General features: G+C 44.8%; 1 protein-coding gene across 2 annotated transcripts; it reads right to left on the bottom strand.

Moving 5' to 3' along the window:
* Nucleotides 1–16,597: 16,597 nt before the first annotated feature.
* On the bottom strand, nt 16,598–22,519 carry gbx2 (gastrulation brain homeobox 2). Of its 2 annotated transcripts, XR_008723749.1 has the most exons (3): nt 21,730–22,519; nt 20,093–21,021; nt 16,598–16,877 (listed from the first exon to the last, which is right to left on the bottom strand). XR_008723749.1 is itself a non-coding variant. In XM_055638439.1 (2 exons), the coding sequence occupies exons 1-2, from the start codon at nt 22,253–22,255 to the stop codon at nt 20,495–20,497; spliced, it is 1,053 nt and encodes a 350-aa protein (XP_055494414.1). In that variant the 5' UTR covers nt 22,256–22,519; the 3' UTR covers nt 19,785–20,494. The 2 variants fall into 2 exon arrangements, 1 of the variants encoding a protein (XP_055494414.1); XM_055638439.1 differs by lacking the exon at nt 16,598–16,877 and having other exon boundaries at nt 19,785–21,021.
* Nucleotides 22,520–23,214: the final 695 nt, after the last annotated feature.

The following is a 23,214-nucleotide window of genomic DNA, read 5'->3' as shown; positions in this document are numbered from 1 at the left end:
GCGCCTCATATTTTGCTTGGGCAGTTTACAACCCAGCGGTATGAGCACTGACTTCTCTAACTTCAAGTAACCCTTACTTTTCCTCTCTCTCCATCCCTCCCCCTTCCCAGTTCTCCGACCTATCTTACTGTATCCGCTACATTTTATCTCTATTTTTCTTTGTTATTACTTTCTCCCAGCTAACAATGAGCAATTAATTCTACATTTTCCTTCATCTCCATTCCCTTTGTCATATTTTCACACCTTATGCTTCCTTATCTATGTATCTCCCTCTCCCCTGACATTAGTCTGAAGAAGGGTCTCGACCAGAAACGTCACCCATTCCTTCTCTTCAGAGATGCAGCCTGTCCTGCTGTTACTCCAGTATTTTGGGTCTGTCTTTGGTTATTGATACACATGAGAATTTGTTGGAAAGAGCAGCAGAAACAAGGTGGTGCGGCTGGTAGTGCCGCTGCCACACAGCTCCAGGTTCCTGACAGGAGCTTGTTTTTTTCCCTGTTAACACATGGGTTTCCCCAGGGTGCTCTGTTTTCCTCCCGTATGTCAAAGATGTGTGTGCCGAAAGACCGCTGTAAATTACTCCTGGTGCTTGGGTGGGTGATAGAATCTGGGAGCTGGGGTGGGTGAAATTGATGGGAATTTTGGGAGTACAAAATAGGATTAGCCTAAATGCATGCTTAATGGTTAGCATTGACAAATTGGGCTGAAGGGCCTGTTTCCATCCTGTATAATTCTAATTTGGGAAGCTGTCATAGACACCCAATGCCTGATTCCAACAAGATCAACATAATTCCCATTCCAGAAGCGAAAAAGGGAGAATCATCCAAGTGGTATGTGATTTTTAAAAAGAAGAGGAAATACTGCAAACTAGAGGCTTCTATGCTGTTTATCTTACTGAAGTGCATCATTACAAAACACTGACTGTCAACAACAATGTATTATTTTTGATACATTTTTCCATTAATTTAGCAAGGGACACAAGGATTAGGACTTTCATCATATTAGAACTTGCAGCACAGAAATAATTTAGGTTGCAATGAATTTCTTCTCACCCTACCTTGTTGCACACTATCAGTGTGCCCTTCTACTTCTTTCATCTATCTCTCTGTCTCTCTCTATCTCTATCTCTATCTCCATCTCTATCTCTCTCCATCTCTCAACCTCTCCACCTCTCCCCCTCCCCTCACCCCCCTCTCTCCCCCTCTCTCTCCCCCCCTCTCTCCCCCATTTCCCCCTCCCCTCTCTGCCCCTCCGTCTCTCCCTCCCTCTTTTTTCTTGTTTGTTTGCCCGTTTGTATGTACCCATATTTGCACAAACAACGGTACATGATAGCGCTACAATTTTTGCACCACCTTACTCACCATTGTCCTGTGATCTAAATTAATTAAGTTTCATTCAGATTGATGGTATATGTTACGTTATTGATGTTTAAAACAAAAAAAAACCGTTAAAACTTGGCCTGCCCGTCAGCAGTGTTCCACCCCACAATAACATCACAACGGGATCTCATTTACATAAACTGCCCGTCAGCTGTGTTCCACCCCACAATAACATCACAATGGGATCTCATTTACATAAACTGCCCGTCAGCAGTGTTCCACCCCACAATGACATCACAATGAGATCTTAAAACTCAGTTTCAAAATACACAGCAGCTTCCACCTCACAATGACGTCGGGGGGGGGGGGGGGGATCTTACGGAGGGGAGAGGAGTTATCAAAAGTCAAGTCAACAGTTATTTGTCCATACACATACAGATGTGCAGTCAATGAAAGTGGGCTCGGGGACTTTTGTACAAAGGGGAGAGGAGTTATGGAAGGAGGGAGGGAGTAACTGAGGGTAGGGCAAAGGAGAAGGAGGGGGAGAGGACAAAGAAGAGGGAGGGTGAAGAGGTGGGGGAGGAAGTGCTGGGGATGAGGGAATAGAAGAGGATAAGCGTAGGAAGAGGGATGGCGAGGCGCACTTGGGGAGGGTTGCCATGACACACGTCACAACAGGGATCTCTGGGATCACAACGACAACCCGCCAGCCGGGCTTACACAGTTGGGGGCTATGGGTGAGTGGTGGAATATTGCGTTGGGGGACCAGCCCTCCCATTTGACAGGGACCAACGGGTCCCACTTGGTCTAGTAATTTTATAAATCACTCTTTGGTCATCCTTCAGACTTCTATATTCCAGTGAGAATAAACCCAGCCTATCCAATCGTCCCCTATTTTCTGGACAATGCCACTGATCACAGATGTCCATTAAGTGAATAAGGAAGAAACTTCAATTTCTATCCTATTTCTCAGATGTCCCAAACCACTTTTCAGCTAGTAAATTGATTTTGAAGTGTGCCAACTGTTGTTGTTCAAGGAAACACAGCAACCAGCTTGCCCCACAGGATCCTACAATCAACAATACAGGTGCTATCGACTAACGTAAGGGTTATGTCCCGTGGACCCTTGTGTGAGTTAGACCCTACATAAGTCAGAAATGAAAGTGCCACTGCATACTCGTAAATTTACTATTCGTACTGTCTATTACCAGTGGGAGACCATGTGGGAGCTGTGATGTGGAGACTATGTGGGAGCATCCAGGTGAACAGCTGACTAGCTTGCGGAAACTGCCACATGTGCAATAGCTCACTGCAACCATGATTACTGAAATGCATAACTCTAAAATAAAGCAGCGGTCTTAAAGAATTGCTTACGTAAGTGCAAGTTTACTTATCACATAAGCCAGGGAGTGCCTGTTCGAAAATAGCTAGATCATTTGCTTCTTATTGTTATTCTTAAATCCAGATGAAGTGTTCCAACCCAAAAATTCAGATGTCGATATCCCTCCACAGATGCTGTTTGACCCACCGAGTTTTTCCCGCAGTTTGTTTTTTGCTCCATATTCCAGCATCTGCAATCCCTTGATTCCATGCTCCTTGTTGATATTGCTTGAGGGATACATATTGGTTAGGATAGCAGGACCAACTACCCTCCCTTCTCCAAACTAATGTTGTGGGATGTGTAGGCAATACAGTGATGGAGCTAGTAGAACTGCAATTTCGCCAGTACAGTGAGCCAAATTTAATCCTGATCTCAGGCACTGTCCGTGTGGACTCTACACATTCTCCCTGTGACTGTGTGTGTTACCTCTGGGTTCCCTGGTTTCCTCCCAACTCCCAAAGACGTAAGTAAGTTAATTGGCTATTGCCAATTGTGTATCCCTCTTGTGTAGGAGAGTGTTGGAATCCGTGAGGGATTGGATGGCAGCACGATAGTGAGTGCAGACTTAGTGCACCATGAAACCTTTTCTATTTTATTTGACTGATTCTATTTTCCACATCCTTCTGTGACATTGGCACAGTTTAACATATAATTTGCAATATTTAACCTCTGATAACTCAGAATTCCCTCATGTACAGTAGTATATGAATAAATTACATCCTCAAATCTCTGAATTGGAACTTGAAACAGCAACTTTTTAATACATAGATGAAAGTGCAATGCCGTGAACATTTCTGTATTAATTTTGCACGCCTAAGATATATTTACGAGAACTCGTGCATCCGCTCACCTGCCTCAACAGACTGCTGGAAAACCTCAACAAACCCATCATTGACTATCCTCATTCCATTCTGAGAGTTCACTGCAAATTTAGCCTCTTCCTCACCTTGTAGAAACAGAAGAATAACATGGCAGTCACACTGCACATTAGACTTTGATGTTTTCATCAAAATGACTATTAAGTTCACAGATGCTTTTAATCAAAGACAATCGTGTCTCTTTGGCTTTGACACAATTGACCAAAACATATTTCTCTCCTCCAAAGTCAATGTGGGTGCAACTGTACTTGCTCGGTTGCATGCTTAAGCTCCAATTGTAACTATATGTGAGGACACCCTGGAATTTTGTTTTGTCACAACTTATGAACAAACCTTCAGTTTTCCAGGCCCCAACCACTGGAATTCCTTCCCTAAATCTCTGCCCATCTCCCCTGCTTTCTCATCTCCTTTAAGGTGTTTCCAAAAGCTAGAACTATGGCCAAACTTTTGGTTCCCTCTCCTATATAACTCTGTATTCATTAGTATTTGATTTATGCTTCTGTGGAACGTCCTTGAATGTTTGCATTAAAATTGCTTTCCAGCCAATGGCGAAAACCATGGGAATTCAGCAGATAAATTAAAAAAAAATGCGCAGGCATTCATAATGGGCATATGAGCTGAAAAGAAATAAGGCTGGTATTCGGGGGAAACTGTTGCAATTATTGGTCATTGCTTATTGTGTGCAAGGCCTATAAGTAACATATGAGCCTTTGAATTGAATCTTGCCATCTACCATGCATGTAGTATTGCACACTATTAAGAAAGGACCAAAGAAGAGGCATTGAATCAAAACCATTGTTTGTTTTTTTTAAAAAGGCACTCTACAACAGTATTAGAACATTTATTTGAGAATATAATAGTTCAGGAAATAGAGCAAGCTTATCTTGAGTACACAAGTTAGTTGAAGATTGAACGTTTAAGAAGGAACTGCAGATGCTGGAAAATCGAAGGTACACAAAAATGCTGGAGAAACTCAGCGGGTGCAGCAGCATTTATGGAGCGAAGGAGATAGGCAATGTTTTGTGCCGAAACCCTTCTTCAGACTGAAGATTCAGTTGAAGATTGAATATCCCAAGACCTTCAGTGAAGAGGCTTGTAGTCTCTACTTTGTGCTGGTCTAATTTACTATAATAAAGTTGGTACACATGTTCCACGTGTATTGTCTTGACATTAACATATTATAGTCTTGATATGTGTTTTATTTCCCTTCTGAAATTCTGTCTCATTTAAGTTTTCCTGCAGCTAAGCTGCCTGCTACAAATGTGTCCCCAAAGATTTGTCCTGAGTGGTTCTAACCATATTTCCCACTCACCAACACACAAAATCAACAGTAAGTTATTGCAGATCTTCTGACAACAACTTTCTCAACAAAGCCATCCGAAAAACTACACAACACAAGGTCATCCAGGTATAAGTGATGTTAGATGACAGGACCAGGCAGTGCTGAAAATTGCCAAAAGCAATGCTGAAAATTCCACTTCTCAGAAGAATCTGACAATGCTTTTCTAAAGTTGTTCTTGATTTCTTATTGCAGGATAAGCTGTATTTATAAAAAAAGGTCATTTATTGGTGATTTAATGTTGAGTTCGTATAGTTTTTACTGGTGATTTAATTAAACGTTAGTATTGGGTTTTATTGGTGATTTAACAATGGACAAATTAATGATTAAGTTATATCAATTTTCTTTGAGTTGTGAATTGGTGCTGTTTTTAAAAGAGTTTATGGTGGGTATTTCTATTGGTGTTTTGTTGGTTAAATTGATCTGAATTATTTAGCATTTGTTTTTGATGTTTCCACTTTTTTGGGTGATTTCCTATTCAGTTGGTATCTGATTTATTGAAAGTTTGTGGCATGATGGTATTGGGGATATTATTGGTTTGGGGTTGACATAGAATTGGTTTAATAATAATACATTTCACTTGAGTAGCTTACATCCCAATGTTATGAATATTAAATCCCCCAAATTAAGTAACCCCCTTTCTTTCCCCTTCTCCCAACATGTGCACCCATCTCCCCCACCACTCCAGACACCCGGCTCCTTTTCCCTCTGTATGCTCCTCTCTATCCCCTATATTTCCTATTTTCCCCTTAATAGAAGAAACATAGAAACATAGAAAATAGGTGCAGGAGTAGGCCATTCGGCCCTTCGAGCCTGCACCGCCATTCAATATGATCATGGCTGATCATCCAACTCAGTATCCCGTTCCTGCCTTCTCTCCATACCCTCTGATCCCTTTAGCCACAAGGGCCACATCTAACTCCCTCTTAAATATAGCCAATGGACTGGCCTCAACTACCCTCTGTGGCAGAGAATTCCAGAGATTCACCACTCTCTGTGTGAAAAAGTTTTCCTCATCTTGTCCTAAAAGATTTCCCCCTTATCCTTAAACTGTGACCCCTTGTTCTGGACTTCCCCAACATCGGGAGCAATCTTCCTGCATCTAGCCTGTCCAACCCCTTAAGAATTTTGTAAGTTTCTATAAGATCCGACCTCAATCTTCTAAACTCTAGCAAGTACCTTATCACCTTATGCCCCACCCTCCTGTCTCCTTCCACCTACATCCCTCCCCCTGGGTTTACATTTCTCCCCTCTTCTTCTCTTTACCTGACACCTTTTTACATCTACTTTTCATCTCTAGCTTTTGTCACTTACTCCACCTGTCTGCCAATAATATCCCTCACCTTATCCACCTATCACTTGCCAGGCTTTGCCCCACTCCCAACCTCTCCTTTCCAGTTTTCTCCTTCCTACTGTCTGAAGGGTTCTGACCCAAAATTATGTCTATCTATTTCCCTCCACAAATGCTGCCTGACCTGCTCGGTTTGTCCAGCACTGTATGTTTTGCACATGATTCCAGCATCTACTATTTCCATGGGGAGGGGGGGGGGGGGGGGGGGGGGGGGGGGGGGGGGGGGTTGTAGATCAAAGCTGAAGCTACATTAGCATTTTCCATTTAAGTCGCATGCCCATGGTCTGCCACTGTGGACCTTCCACTGTTGATGATGCACAATAGGACCCTATAGCATTTATCTTCTTCAACTGTTGCTTGGTGACAACTCTGGAAACCTCTGAGATATTCCTGGATGACTCCACTTAATCATTCAGGACTGTCTGTTCTTCAAAACATCAATTCTTGGTTGAAGGGCCTATTTCTATGCTGTATGACTCGATGACTTTATGACTCTATAACAAAGATTCTTTGATATGAAGCCCAGAAAGGAAAGGTGAAAACTGCTGAATCTAATTGAGGACTTTTAAAATGAAACTAATTATTGTGTTCTGGAGAACATACATCCAATGTGCACACTAGATTGAGAAAACAGCAAAAGTATTAGGTCCAGATCCGTATTGAATATTAGGTGCTATAGGGAGGTTGCACGGCCTGTGACCCGTACTGTTGCTACGCTACGCCAACTGGAGGACACGCGATGAACTGCAGGTAAGCACTGACCATTGTTTCCAGCGTCGCGGGCCCGTTAAAACCCGCCGAAATGGTCAATGTTTGCTCTGTAAATAATTATGGAAATCGGGATAAGCGCGAGAGACATTTATCCTACTTCAGAATTCCAAAAGTGAGGAGAAATGACAGTAGATAGAAGCGAGAGCTGAAGGGACAACAACAGCCAAAGTGCTTGGCCATTTGCTCACTCCATTTCATCAACAGTAAGGCATTATTTGTGTTTTTTCTTGATTGCTTTGGCATCTAAAAAGTTTCAGTAGTGAAAAATCCGGATGTAAATTTTAAAAATCGCCCATGGTTCTCAAGTGGGTTTTCACATACAAAAAGAAATCGCCTCTGAAGCAAAATTTATCATTAAAAAAATGGGACCTTTATTCAGACTCAAGAAAGGTCTCGACCCAAAACGTCCTCCATTCCTTCTCTCCGGAGATCCTGCCTGTCCCGCTGAGTTACTCCACAGCATGTTGTGTCTCTCTGCACGTATCACTTACCAGCTTAAGCCCCTTCTCCTGACCTCTTTCTAACAGCTACCTCTCTTCGCCTGCCTAAAGGATTCCGACCCCAAATGTCGCCTATACACCCCCACCCCCACCCCATAGATGCTACCTGACCCGCTTAGTTCCACCAGCACCTTGTTTTTCTCGCGATCCCAGTTGCTTGTGTGCCATTCACTGTATCTTTCCGTTTAGCAGATACTAGGATTTCTCTCTCACCCCTCTCTTCCTCTCCCTCTCTGTTCTCTCCCAATTCTCCCCCCTCCTTTTCTTCTCCTCGCCCCCTCCCCCGATGCCCTGGAAACTTTCAATATTCAAGAACGGGGTTCAGTGTAGCAAAGGAAAAGTTCAGGAAACCGGGGGTGCATCACTAATATCCTCATTGAATAACGGAATAGGGTTCCTGCGTTAATTTTGCATCTCCAACCGCCATCACATGTATCTGCAACAAGTGCTCCACAACGGGAGGTATCTGACAGGAAAGGGTGAAGGGCAGAGATGGGACAGAGCCAGTTTTGCTCTCCAACAGTTTGCGGGGAGAACTTTTCCAGAGGTCCTCCAGGCAATTACAATACTGATGCGGCTGGTAACATTTACTGGGGCAATTCCGCTGCAGACTTCCTGAACTTCATACCCTTATAAGCGTCACGCCGAGGCCCCCTGATCCGATTCATTGAAGCGCAATGCTTGAATCAACAATAAAGCGATGGGTTTTTAAAGTGAGTCTGCAGATCGGGCGTGGAACATCATGCAAATTGATCGCAGCTATTAATGGGGATCAGTTTGGTGTAATCCCGCTTTATCCATTGTAATTCAGGCAACGGTTGGCATACTCGCAGCCGCAAACTAGAGAAGGGGAGGGGGTGGGGGGAGCTTAAACAAGTGGCGGTCACATCACAAAGGCGGGTTTGTCAGCGAGACAAAGGCGGCGGCATTGCATCAAGTGTCCTAAAGCCGATTAGGGTGATCCATGGCCAATGCACTACCGGGAGGGGCGGGTGCGAGGAGCAAAGGAGAGAGAGATCAGTCCTGACACCGGCCGGTAGCCCTGGGCGTGCTGTGTGTTTTGCATTAGTTTAGAAGTCGGTCACTTCCAAAGTGATAGAGCGGCTCCGCGGTCCAACCGAGAGGCTGTAGTGAGGGGGTGCTTCATAACCACATCTCATTTTGTTGTGGGAACATTCCGGAAATTAGACCGATATGCACAGACTCGAGAAGCGGTGAAGAGTCGGTGCGAATGATGTGTTGGGACCCTGGACCCATCATCTCAGCACCCACTGCAAACCATCTATCCATCTCCATCACAGCTGTGCGATCAGCCAGCGCCTGCTTCTGTTGACACAAAACATAGAAACATAGGAAAGAAAGGGTGCATGAGTAGGCCATTCGGCCCTACGAGACAGCATCGCCATTCAATATGATCATGGCTGATCATCCAAAATCAGTACCCCGTTCCTGCTTTTTTCGTTAGCCCCAATAGCTAAACCTCTCTTGAAAACATCAACATTAGATACACGTGTTTAGGAAGGAACTTCAGATGCTGGAAAATCGAAGGTACACAAAAATGCTGGAGAAACTCAGCGGGTGCAGCAGCATCTATGGAGCGAAGGAAATGGGCAACGTTTCGGGCCGAATTAGATACATGGTCTCCCGAGTAAAGCTGCTGCTGGAGTTAACTCAGCGACATTTCGGTTCTGGACAGTCGCAACAAGAAACGTCGTCTGTCGCTTCCCTCCACAGATGCTGTCCTCTTCTTCTTCTTCCGTATGGCGTGCGCAGCCTAAAGTTGTAGGTCAACTTGGTCTATTTCATCTTTTGTTTGTGCACGTCGGGTTGATTGCATTAGTCGAACCATTAGTGTGGACTACGTGAAGGTTGCAATCTTCCACCCCAGATGCTGCCTGAACTGCTGAGTTACTTGTCATCTACATCTGCTGGTATGCTACAGTGACTTTAGTGTAGCTGACCATGTACACGATTCGCAGCCAGTGTAACGCTTTGTGGTCAGACCCGTAACAGTGTCCATCAATAACGTTATATATACCTGTAAAGAAATGGCCACTTGCCGAAGTTTTCATGGGCGACGTGATGTGCATCTGTAACGCCGTGTACCTACAACTACACGCGTACACACACAACAGTCTGTGTGTTGATGATTGTACAGATGTAACAAGCAGTGTAAATTTGCATCAGTCAAGGCCCACCTGTTCCAATCGGTGCCCATCTATTCCAAACAGCGCCCACCTGTGCCCATCGATGCCCGCCTCTACCAGTCAGTGCCCACCTGTTATATTGCACCAGTGCCAATCAGTGTCCACCTATACTGGTCAGAGCACACCTGTACAGTCAGGGTCCATCCGGACCGCTCAGTCCACCCCATCAGCTTTGGTACACCTGCCCTACTCACTGCCTACCTATACCAGCCATGTCTACTTGTGCCAGTCAGGGTCCATCTGTTCCAGTCAGGGTCCACCTGTACTAGTTAGGGTCCACCTGTACTAGTTAGGGTCCACCTGTACAAGTTAGGGTCCACCTGTACAAGTTAGGATACACCGGTCCCAATAGATGTCCAGCTGTACCATTCAGGATACATCTGTACCATTCAGGGTCTACCTGTACTGGTTAGGTACTAGTCAGGGTGTATTTGTTTCAGGCAGTGTGCAGAAGGAACTGCAGATGCTGGTTTACACCGAAGATACACACAACTCAGTGGGACAGGCAACATCTCTGGAGAGAAGGAATAAGTCTTGAAGAAGGGTCTCGACCCGAAACGACATCCATTCTTTCTCTCCAGAGATGCTGCTTGTCCCGCTGAGTTGCTCCATCATTTTGTGTCCATCTTCGGTGTAAACCAGCATCTACAGTTCCTTCTGCACACTGCCTGAAACCAGCACACCCTGACTAGTACCTAACCAGTACAGGTAGACCCTGAATGGTACAGCATTTGTGTTTATTTCCAGTCAGTCTGCATTCATTTCAACGTACACTTAAAATAATTTATACCAAAGTGCACGTCTGTCTGTATGTACCCTTGAGTGCCAAGGGACGTCCATACCTGCCGATGTATATCTAAACAGTATCTATAACATTAAATCGCGTCTGTAACAATTTATGCTCATCAATAATAATTGTTGCACACACGTTACTGTCTATCATAACATTGTTCATTCACAACTGTGCATCGGTAACGCTCAGCGTCTAATAAGTGTCAAAGTATATTCGTAACACTTAGTATGAGGCAGATTCAGAATGATCATTAACTGCGCATCAGCTGTAGTCAGTGAAACACTGGGTACAATTCAATAATAATTTCAACATATTGGTAGCAGTGTACATCTGTGACTGCCAATCTCGATAACTCTGCGCATCTGCAGCAGTCGATTTGCGTTACAGTTAAAATACATCTGTGGTGATTACAATCACAGTGAGCCAGTGATCATCTGCACTCGTACTCTCAATCTTTAACAATTAGGATAGACACAACACGTGTTGGAGAAAGACAAAAAAATGCTGGAGAAACTCAGAGAAGGAATTGGCGACGTTTCGGGTTGAGACCCTCCAGCATTTATTGTCTACCTTCGATTTTCCAGCATCTGCAGTTCTTTCTTAAACTTGTCGGAGGATCTTAGCGGGTCAGGCAGCATCTGTGAAGGGAAATAGACAGATGAGGGGATTTTTCTTCAGACGATTTTTCTTCAGTGGGAGTGGAGGGTGGAATAAAGAGGGCGGGACAATGCCGGCAAGTCATAGATGGATACAGGTGAGGGGGTGAATGGCAGATGGGTAGAGTAAATGACAAAGGTGAGAGTTGAAAAGGAGGCAGAAATGTGTCCGATAAGGAAATAGGAGTTAAACTTGAAGCCAGAGGGAGGGACAGGGGAGGAATGGGAACGAGAGGGATTAAAGGGAAATGTGGGAAGGGGATGGGAGATGGGAGAAGGGGGAAGGAGCAGGATGACTCGGGTGGTGGGATATAGTGTGGGAATTGTGTGCCCACCAAGGTGGGGTTGGGGATGTGGGGGTGGGCGGGAGGCAAAGGAAGGATTACTTTAAGCGAATTCAATATTCTGGTGAGGGTGGGTCAAAGCCTGGCGAGGATACGTGTGAAGGGGTCGACGCGATTGGAAAATGGTGCACGCCTCATCAGAAAGGCTGCTGGCATATTTGGATGGAAGTGAGAGAGTAGTTGTAGAAACAGGTGTTACACCTCGTGCAGTTGCAGGAGAAAGTACCTGGGGAGGGGTCGGGTCAGGTCAGGTGGGAAGAGGCGAGCGAACCAAGGAGTTTCGGAGGGAACGGTTTCTAGGGGATGTGGAAAGTGTGGATACTTCCATCCAGGTGAGACAGAGGTTCGCGTCTTCTCAGACCTCGTCTTCTGCAATGATCCTAGCTCCGCTATAGGATCTTTGGTCTTCTGCATTCGGTGCTCCTGATCTGGCCGCTTTGACCGGCTCGGGCAAGACCAAGCGTGGGCGAGGCGGCCGTCTCACAACACACGTGTTCTGTCCGCCAAGACCTGCTGGATCTCTCGGTTGCGAAACATTTTAGCTCCTCTTCCCATTCCCACACTGACCCTTCTGCCCTTGGTTTCCTGCATTGCCATAGTGAGGCATCACTAGCGTAGAACAGCTGACCTCGATCAATTCCCAATCCAAGGCACGCCCATCACTTATCCGCGAGTCCCTGATTTTTCATATAAATCCCCCCCCCCCCCCAACTGCATTTGTCTCCCTACACTTATGTCGTCCCCCCCCCCCCCCCCCCCGGCTATTCACGCTTCCTGGTCTTTCACAGTCTGACATCTTGTTGTCTCCTTTTCACCTTTGACGTTTGTCATTTACTACCATCATGTGCCCATCTCCCCCTCCTTCGCCTGTATCCACCTATCACTCGCAAGGCTTTGTCCCCTCTTTCCTCTCCAGCTGCCCCACGTCCCCACCACCACCACCACCACCATCCCCAGCAGTTTGAAGAAGGGTCCCGACCCGAACTGCCCATTCCCTCCACTGGTGATACAACACCCGCTGAGTTCCTCCAGCGGTTTTATGTTTTGCTCAGCATTTGCAGTTCCATGTGTCTCTCGGACCGGCCTACTGGACAAGTGAAAGAGTCACTCATTGGCCGTAATAGAGGATATCTGCCACGGGCGGTGTGAGTGCTGTAACATGCAGACATAGTCACCGGCACAGCCCACCTCTATTTGTTCCCCCACCCCCAGGATCTTTAGTCTCCCCGCCTGCATCAGCACAACCCTGCATTTCCGTGGGTTGCATACAGCATGCAAACCGGCCATTCGGCCCCACTAATCCATGCTTGTGGTCACGTTCCACCACCTTCTCTCCATCTCACCGCACCAGCATTTTCCTGCAGTTCTGAAGATTCCCTTTTAAGTTGTTCTGTCCTTTCCACCTCGATTACTTCTTGTGTCAGTCAGCTCTATATTCCCAACTCTCCCGGGGAAATCTGAGAATTTCCTGTTGGCACATTCCAGCCGAATGCCCAGACCAGAACTGACTTGGGACTTCGTGGCGAGGGCGACAGCTCTATCTCAAGCCCTTTAGCGATGCCTCATAGTGTTCCGGCACATAATGTTCAGCGTGTTCGATAAGTCGCTCTACTAATGTTTATCGTTATGTTTCGTACCCTCTGTATGTACACCCTAAAATGTATGTGCACACAAAGTCCTGGGGTCTTGAGCAAGAGTCTCGGCCAGTTCCTGATGACGGCTCACCTCCCAGTATATAGGGGTCCTTGTGAATTGTGGCGAATACCTTTGTAGACCTGTAACGAGAGTTCTGGACTATTGATCCAGACACATGAGTTCAAATCTTACCATGGCAGCTGGATAATTCAAATTAGAGCGATGATTTTGTTTGTTAATACATAGAAATGCTAGAATCAACCAATACAGCCAAGAAGCGACCAGATTGTTGTACCACCTGGTTCAATAATCTCCCGAGGGGAAAGGAAACCTTCCATCCTTACTGGGCCAATATGACGTCATACCGAGCGATACTGTTGACTCTTAATTGCTCCTCAGTTCGAGGGATGGTCTGCGTATGCCGGACACATCCGGGAACGAACAAATTAAAATAATATGTAATTTGCACTTTCAGTGGCTCCACATTACTTTTGATAATAAGGATACATTTCCAAGTGTGGTCTGAACATAACTTCCTTTGGAAACAACTCACAATGTTCATTTTGTTTTATGTGGCTTTATTAACGCTTGTCGTTCTATTTCGTGCCTTGCGTACCTGTACTCTAAGATGTATTTGCTCACCGGCATCATTACATTCTTGGTATTAAAGCTAAACACGACTCTACTTTTATTACGAAAATGTCGTATTTCAGGATGATCACTGAGATGAACGTACAGTGCCCTCCATAATGTTTGGGACATAGACCCATCATGTATTTATTTGCCTCTGTACTCCACAGTTTGAGATTTGTAATATAAAAAATCACATGTGGTTAAAGTGCACATTGTCAGATTTTATTAAAGGCCATTTTTGTACATTTTGGTTTCACCATGTAGAAATTACAGCAGTGTTTATACATAGTCCCCCCATTTCAGGGCACCATAATATTTGGGACAAATGGTTTCACAGGCGTTTGTAATTGCTCAGGTGGGTTTAATTGCCTCCTTAATGCAGGTATAAGAGAGCTCTCAGCACCTAGTCTTTCCTCCAGTCTTTCCATCACCTTTGGAAACTTTTATTGCTGTTTATCGACATGAGGACCAAAGTTGTGCCAATGAAAGTCAAATAAGCCATTATGAGACTGAGAAACAAGAATAAAACTGTTAGAGACATCAGCCAAACCTTATGCTTATCAAAATCAACTGTTAGGAACATCATTAAAAAGAAAGTGAGCGCTAGTGAGCTTATTAATCACAAAGGGACTGGCAGGCCAAGGAAGACCTCCACAGCTGATGACAGAAGAAATCTCTCTATAATAAAGAACAATCCCCAAACACCTGTCTGACAGATCAGAAACACTCTTCGGGAGTCAGGTGTGGATTTGTCAATGACCACTGTCCGCAGAAGACTTCATGAACATAAATACAGAGGCTATACTGCAAGATGACCAGGTTACAGTTTACCAAGAAGTACTTAAAAGAGCAACCACAGTTCTGGAAAAAGGTCTTATGGGCAGATGAGATGAAGATTGGCTATCAGAGTGATGACAAAAGCAAATTATGGAGGAGAGAAGGAACTGCCCAAGATTCAAAGCATACTACCTCAGTTGTGAAACATGGTGGTGGGGGTGTTATAGCCTGGGCATGTATGGCTACTGAAGATACTGGCTCACTTATCTTCATTGATGATACAACTGCTGATGGTGATAGCATAATGAATTCCGAAGTGTATAGACACATCCTATCTGCTCAAGTTCAAAAACATGCCTCAAAACTCAATGGCCGGCAGTTCATTCTACAGCAAGACAATGATCCCAAACATACTGCTAAAGCAACAAAGGAGTTTTTCAAAGCTAAAAAATGGTCAATTATTGAGTGGCCAAATCAATCACCTGATCTGAATCCAACTGAGCATGCATTTTTATATGCTGAAGAGAAAACTGAAGGGGACTAGCCCCCAAAACAAGATGCCGCAATGCAGGCCTGGCAGAGCATCACCAGAGAAGACACCCAGCAACTGGTGGTGTCCATGAATCGTAGACTCCAAGCAGTCATTGTATGCAAAGGATCTGAAACAAAATACTAAACATGACCACTTTCATTTACATGACGTTGCTGTGACCCAAACATTATGGTGCCTTGAAATGTGGGGACTATGTATAAACACAGCTGTAATTTCTACATGGTGAAACCAACATGTATAAAAATGGCCTTTATTAAAATCTGACAACGTGCACTTTAACCACATGGTTTTTTTTCTATTACAAATCTCAAACTGTGGAGTACAGAGGCAAATAAATAAATGATGGGTCTTCGTCCCAAACATTATGGAGGGCACTGTAGCCGTCTGCAACGATTTATATCTGAACGCCTCATGCCCTGCTCTTCAGCCGTTTGAATAGGTAATAATTTCAAATTAAATGATTTCAAAGAATTGCATTTAGTTTTGAACAGAGCAAAAATAAAAAAAATGTTAATATGCGCCCCATCCGTGCAGCTGCCAATATTGGACGGGTGATATTCAGTTCAGGCGCGGTGCCCTTTGCTATAGACACCAATATATTAACCAGCAGTTAACTGATGTGTTTACACTTCGGGTATAAAAGGAATTATAACTCCCCTCAATGAGCTTGTCAGCCTACCTAATAATAAGGCCCGGTACCAAGAGAGTTTTACAAATGGTCTATTTATCTCACCTCTGCCTCTGTGGCCTATCTGCTCTGGTATTACGCGTCTTTGACTATGTTCAAATAAATACTTTTCGATATCGAGCGTAAATGCAAACCGTTTTGTTATCTCCGAATTGTTCCCTAGATACCTCGAACATTACGGTTTGGCAGACGCCAAGTTTACAAATTGACAATGTCTTCTGGCTAAGCAAATCTTTAAAAAACTAGCGATTACCCGGTGTGAGGGATCGGTGAGAAATTCCGCACTTAAATGAGCACTTTTGTTCATTTTGCTACAAGGGCTGTGAACAGTGAGCGGGTCCTGTAGTTCAACGTCTGTAAAGTTAGCTTGTCACAGGATAACATTGTTCAGGATTGGTTTCCAGTCCCTCTCGGTTAAGTCTCGATATACAGAAAGACAGCTTCAGTTTTATGAGCATCCGAGGGTAGTGCAGTCATTTAGTGCACAGTGCAGGCGCGAAAAGCAGATCTCCATTATTATCCTTCTAATGGGTTTTTATTAGGTTCTATCTCTCTTCATTTTAGCAGCGGATATCACCCGCACATATATTAAAACTCCATTGCAACGCACCCGGCTTATACAAAGTCAGAGCTAGACATCTTCTATTAACCCCTGGCCATATTGCATGGGCATTTTCAATTAACTCTAGAGATTTGTTAATGAACGGAGATCAAACTGTACATGATATCCAATTATTAAGACCGTGTTGTATTTTGAGAAGTTATATTTTGTAAAAAATATTAAACAACTCTTTCCTGTGTCCATTGTGTAATATTATCAACTGGAGAACTTGGACATTTCTTCGCAATGTTTAATGTCTGTAATCACCTTTTCTCCGTGATATTTATGCGTTTGCGCCGATTTAACGCCGCAGCGATTACAGGCGGTATGTTACAGTGTGTATATTGCAAGAGGAGAGAGCGTCGCCTGGTTAATTGGAGAATGAATATCCCTCAAGTTAGTTTCCGCTCCTTCTGCCATTGACAATTTTGGAAATGCAGGGTCAACTTGCCTGTTGGGGGAGGGGGAGGGGGAGAGACAGAAAGAGGAGAGACAAAGTTTCCACACAGTATATTCCTGGCGTTATCAAACCAGGGAACGCAACACAAACATCACGGCATGCTCGATAAAATGACGCAACTTCCAAATATTGGATAAAATACTTCTCGGCAGTTGTGATGTGAATAGAATTGCTTTCCTTTGAAGGGTGTGCTGTTTGCTGGCAGCGTTGAGTTCCCCACTGACATCAAGCATTCTTGGGCATTGTCATGCGGTTTAACCACACTCTATTTCTTCTCTTTATATTCAGAGAAGGGACGCATTTTTCTCTTTAGATTATGCAAATCGTTTGACTTTTACATTTTAAGTCTTTGTTAGCATCCCTCTCAACACAAACGGGAGCAATTTTAAATATTAAATAACAAGGGAGTTTGGCAACTCGCTTTCGACCATTGCAAGCACTCCATGCCATTTCGCAAATGAAGGTTATATGATTTGAATGAAGTATGAATTTGCAGTCCCCAACTTACGGTTGCAGATGGATGTTCTATACCATATTCAATTTCTAATTATTGCTTCCTCCGGTTAACGAGGCAATTGCAATATAAATGAAGATTAATAAACCCTTAAACTGATCAATGAATCTGTGTTCGGATGCTAACGCATATTATGGAAAGTAAGTATTGATTTACCCCCAAAATGTCAGAGAATCCGAATGTATTCTGTTAAGATGCGGACAGAACAGGCGTTGAATTTGTTCGCCTATTAATTATGTATTATATATTAATCTATACCCTATCAGAATAGTTCAGTTACCAGGTACATTATCATGTTGTCATATTGTTCTGCACTGTCTCTGACTTTAACACGAAAGAAAAACGATCCTCGCCGTCCTTTGCCCGATTTTTTCGATGTGAATGTGCAAGTTATTCAAGGGGGAGGTGAAATATTCAGCTCGGAGCTCTGCTCATTTGAAAAAGCATCGCGGGCCAGTAACTATTAGGACGAGCTATTCTTTAGACTCCCCATCAAAATTAATCATTGGGACTTAATTTTAAGCGCAGACAAGTTGCTGTTAATTTAGTGCAGCGTGTATGAGATGTAATGAAAAGCGAGGTGCTAGCCATCTCTCCTGGGACCCATTAATCACTGAGCTGCGACGTTCGGGGTTGATTACAATTTGCAAAAAAATTCATTAAAAGCCATGGCGATTGACAATTTTTATCTCTCCCTGCGATCTGACTCATTAGGCAGCCAAATTAAAGCGCTGATGATGGCAATGGTGACAGCGATCAAATGCCCAGTTGTTTATCTTGTACTCGCTACATCCTGTCGTGTATCGTTTATTTGAGGTCAGGGTCAGCCACAATACAACACTGTCACAGTCGCCACTAACATTTTGGAGGGAGGTGGCGTTGGGGGTGGGGTGTAGAGACGACTTTGTTTTTTTTTTTTGGTGGTGTGTGTGGGGGGGCGGGGGGGGGGGGGGGGGGATGGAATTAGATGATATGTGGCCAGGGTAAATTATCTGTCATCAATCGTTTTGACCTTCTGCAAGGGATGGTTTAGTTACAGGGGGGGGGGGGGGGGGGGGGGGGGGGGGGGGGGGGGGGGGGGGGGGGGGGCATCGGGAACACCGGCGGATCCTTGCCAAGAGATCGCTGGAGGTTTTTGTGGGTCCTATTATAGGATCGATTTGTAAATGATATTTTATCTCTGGAAAACAAAAAGTGAGCAGGATCAACTTCCCAAGGGAATATTTACATCAGCGCAGTTCCAACACTTGGCTAATGTCCCCCCCCCCTCATTCGCTAGCTCTTGTGAACTGAACTCGTTGTAAAGTGCCAACCTTAAATTGCATTGTAAATCAGCATAATGTGGCTTCCTGTGTAGAAATGGCTCGGACAGAGCAGTTTAGTTCGAACTACCGTTATAATTCCTTTAGCCAAATCGCCGGCAGTCTGAACTCAGTGACTATGCGCCCACGTTATTCTGAAATACCCATTCATTGTACACAAGTGTGACTTTATTTTAATGACGGAATTATTAGAACTGCCCCTCATTTCCGCCGAATTTTATTTTAACGCTGCACGAAATGTTCATCTGATAAATCGTTTCGAGTTTAGTTTGGGGATTAAATCGATTGACATTCCGCAGAGATTCATTCCATATTGATATATCCTTGTGTCTGTTAAAAGTATGTTAGTTCTTATCTTATTTACTCCATCTCTGGAAGCCAGGCGTTGTCGGAGGAGTTGTAAGTGCCCGCAGAATAGGTTTTGGGTCTGAAGAAGGGTCTCGACCTGAAACGTCTCCCATTCCTTCTCCCCAGAGATGCTGCCTGTCCCTCTGAGTTACTGCAGCTTTTTGTGTCTATCTTCGGTTTAAACCAGCACCTGCAGTTCCTTCTTACAGGTTTAAGGTTTACTGGTCTATTAATTATGGATTATATATTAATTGATATCAACATCAAAATAGTCCAGTTGTCTATTGTATTTTCAAGAGTAGTCAATTATTTGTACCTTTAGCAAAGTTTACATTCTAAACTTAAACCTACGTGAAGTTCGTGACGAGGTTGTGCTTGAAAAAGGTGTGTTTTTTTTACAAACTGATGCGGGTTGTTATTGGGCCAAGGCTCTGCGGCTAATTTACACCCGTATCAGATCGATTTGGTCACCAGCACGTCAACAAACCGTGAATCCGGTGAAACTTTGTGTTGTCGAGAGATCAGTAAAGTCATCTCTGGCGAGTCGCAGTGTTCACATTTGTTGTTCTATTTTAGCTTCACAAATTCAGATCAAATTAGTATCTTACAAGAATTCCCAGGTAACCACCTCACCCTCCGTTTCGCAACCCCCCCCCCAACCAAATATACCAACAATTTAGCAACATTTAGCAGAAACTGCAAGCGGCGACTGCGTTATTTGTGTAACCGACGCTCGGTTTTATTCACAAGGCATTTTATGAATGTTTTTGGATAATTTTCATCATTTATAAGAAATATGCTACGTATTTTCCAAAAAGAAAATGTAAAATAAATTAACACCATTATTTTTATAAGCCATACTTCGTTTTTTCTCCCCCTTCCCCTTTAAAAAGGAACCGCAATTTGAAAAGTGAATTACGCCGAGAAAATATATTAAAAAAAAACGAAATCTATCACAATGACAGTGTCCGCGTGTACGTTAAAAAAAAGGACCATTAAATAGCAATACTTTACGAATTTACCTTGTGGGATACGATGAAACAATGCAAAGTGGTCAAAACACCAATGTCAGATGTTTTAAATGTAACCCTCAGTATCGCGTTCCTTTTCTCTCCAGGAATGTAGAAGTTCGCGCAATTCCCAGTGGATATGTTTTGGTCCATAAAACAGTCAAACACTGTACAGGGCTGATGCATTTTCTCTCAGTTTTTATATACAAACAAAGTATAATTATTCATTTATAATAAATAGGGGTCTGTCCGTTGCAAGTCTCGGCTTTTCGTTCTGGAAGTTAGTCTTTGTGTAAGTGTGTGTGTGTGTGTGTGTGTGTGTGTGTGTAAGTGTGTGTGTGTGTAAGTGTATGTGTAAGTGTGTGTGCGCGCGCTCTCTCTGCCCCTAATCTTGCCGCGTTGGAAAGTTTTGCCTCACGGCCTGGGTTGCTCCAATTGTTGGTGCTGGCTTCTGATCGCGAATCTACTGACGTGCACTGGGATCGGCACCACGATTTTGGGATTCCTGGACGGCTCTCCAGATTTGGAGTTAGCGTTGCCCGCCTTCACCCGTTTCCATTTGGCCCTTCTGTTCTGAAACCAGATTTTGACTTGTACTTCGCTAAGTTTGAGGGCATGGGCTATCTGGGATCTCTCGGTCAGCGACAGGTATTTCTTGCAGTGAAATTCCTTCTCCAGTTCCAGCAGTTGTTCGCTGGTGAAAGCTGTTCTCCTCCTTCTGTTTTTGCCCGTCGCTGTACTGGTTGCGGTGGTTTTGTGGTGGAGATTCTCCTCCAGGCCTGCGCCGGTGTCCTCCCCCTTGTGAGTGGCCTGCGATGTGATGTTATCATCAGAACTGTAATCGAGGTCACTGTCCATGGAAAAACTCTCATCTTTGCTTTTGGGATCTTCGTCTACATGCGACTCCACTTTGTCGTGTCCTCTGTTAGTCGTGACAGCACCTGGGCGAGAAAGAGAGGGCGGGCGGAAAACACAACAGGACTTGAAATTTCAAACTAATCAATAATACACGCGCCTAATTAGATGGCAACTAATTATTTAAACTTCATTTTTCTAAAGTTCAGAAAACTCTGTTTTGTTATTCGTCATTTTCACTTACCCGTTTGCTTTTTGTTTAAATGGAGGGCTATTTGCGACTACATTTTAAACATTTTATTGAAATTAATTAAAGACAAACTGATGAAGTGGTTCTAAATAATTGCGTGAATTTTCAGAGATCGGCTCAATTCAAACACGCACATCCGAAATCCGCGCTTCATATGTTAATAAACACGGCCTCAACTACAGCGAGGCAAGATGAAAGATTTACAAAGGCTATTGATCCCTTACATCCATTTAATTTTGCGAATACCTCTTGAGACAGCGTGTCCGTTCTCTTTCAATTGTAAACTTGTGTTAGTGCGCATAACAATGTGTAACTTTTTTCAAAGATCGCTCTGTTTTAATGGTGAAACGCAAGACATGAGAAGGCTGTCGGCACGTTTTGTAATGCGCAGGATTGAACTTAAAATAAGTGGAACTCTCCGAATGCGCAAAGACTTTCCACCCCTGCTGTTTTTGTTAATACGTGTCGACTGTAAACAATTTTGTGCATTTTAACCTGCTCATTGGCACTGACAGTATTGTTTTTGAAGGAATAATTATCTTACCAATAACTGCGTGCACCGCTTCAGAGACTGGAAAAGACAGAGTCGGGGCGTCTTTGCACAGGAATGCCTTGGTCTCTTCGCCCTCCTGTTGGACCCCGCCTTCAGTCTTGTCCAGAGTCACCAGAGCCTGCATGAACTTCCTGGCCGGCTCCCGGTTGGGGGAAGGCGGGAAGCTTCGGCTGCCTTCGCCGGTGCCCGGCAAAGTGGCCATGAGGGTAGTGACGGCCATCCCTTGGCCGAGGCTGGTGCAGAACCCGTTGGAGAGAGAGCCGGCCAGGTTGCTCACTTGGTGGTGGTGGTGGTGAGGGTTGGGCACGGCGTGGAGGTTATGCTGCAGTGACGGCTGTGGAAGGGCCGGCGGAGGCAGGACAACCGGCCGGTAGGGCATAAACATAGGGTAGCCTGTGTAGACGAAGTGACCAGGACTGGGTTGTGGACTGGTGCCTATCAGGGAGTCTATGCTGAAGGCGGTCCCGCTTCCCAGTGGTCGCTGCATCACAGTCAATGGGCTAAAGTCGGCGCACATACAAGCGAAGGGTGGCCAGAAGGGTGGACAGGAGAACAGGCAAGGTTTGAGCAAGTCCAAGGTGCAAGGCTCAAGTCAGTTGCCCGATGGTACGAGGCTCCGCTTTCCCCTGGATATCATCGCTCTCCGGGATCCGGGGGCTCCTTCGAAATCCGAGTGTGACACAGGCTGTGGTTGGGGGGTTTTCGCAGCCAGGGTTCACATCCATCAAGCTTCAAATTACGCTCGGCTTTTTCTCATTCACATTTCCCTGAAACTTGCAACCTTCCCTCCGTCACGTGGCGCGGCCGCACCCCTGCCGATTGGCCGAGGCTGCACGGGGAGTGAGTGCTCCAGGTCCCGCCCACAGCAGCATCCCCGGCCGCTGCATTTATTGTGACATTTACCCCCCCCCCCCCCCCCCCCCCACACACCCCCCCCCACACCACACACACACCCACACACACACACACACACACACACACACACTCCACACACACACACACACACACACACTGTACACACACACACACACACACACACACACACACACACACACACTCTCCTGTGAATGTCTCTGTGCAGCTAACGAAAGCCCACGCCTTTAGCCAGCAGATGCAAACATGCAATTGTACAGAAAACTGAAATTTAATGCAACAACAGACCCGGTGATAAGTGCACCGAATGAGGCCAATCAGCCCATCTTCGCATGCCAGCTCTTTGAAACATCTTTCCACTTAAACCTCGCTTGCCCTTCTTCCCCAGGGGATGTTTCCTGAGTCGGCATTCATTTGCAAGTTGCTTACGTGTCCGAAATAAGGGTTAGCTGATCCGTGACATTATTTTTTGATAGGATCTTGCACTCTTCCCAACAATTTAGTGCCCCCACCTACATCAAAAGTCTGCTTACCCACCATTCCACTTCCAGGTCCCTCAGATCGGCCGACTAGGGGTTACTGAACATCCCGCGGTCTAGGCAT

This window comes from Leucoraja erinacea, chromosome 7, assembly GCF_028641065.1.
Source record: "Leucoraja erinacea ecotype New England chromosome 7, Leri_hhj_1, whole genome shotgun sequence".
Classification (NCBI taxonomy): Eukaryota; Metazoa; Chordata; class Chondrichthyes; order Rajiformes; family Rajidae; genus Leucoraja; species Leucoraja erinaceus.
Note: the sequence above shows the minus strand (reverse complement) of the source record. Positions and strands in the feature narration are given on the sequence as shown.

Bases quoted from the DNA above. Each gene is read 5' to 3' on its own strand.
- gbx2 (XM_055638439.1), bottom strand. From the start codon at position 22,255: ATGTGCGCCGACTTTAGCCCATTGACTGTGATGCAGCGACCACTGGGA. The intron at 21,022-21,729 runs GTAAGATAATTA...TTTCTCGCCCAG, and splicing joins AGCGGTGCACGCAGTTATTG to GTGCTGTCACGACTAACAGA.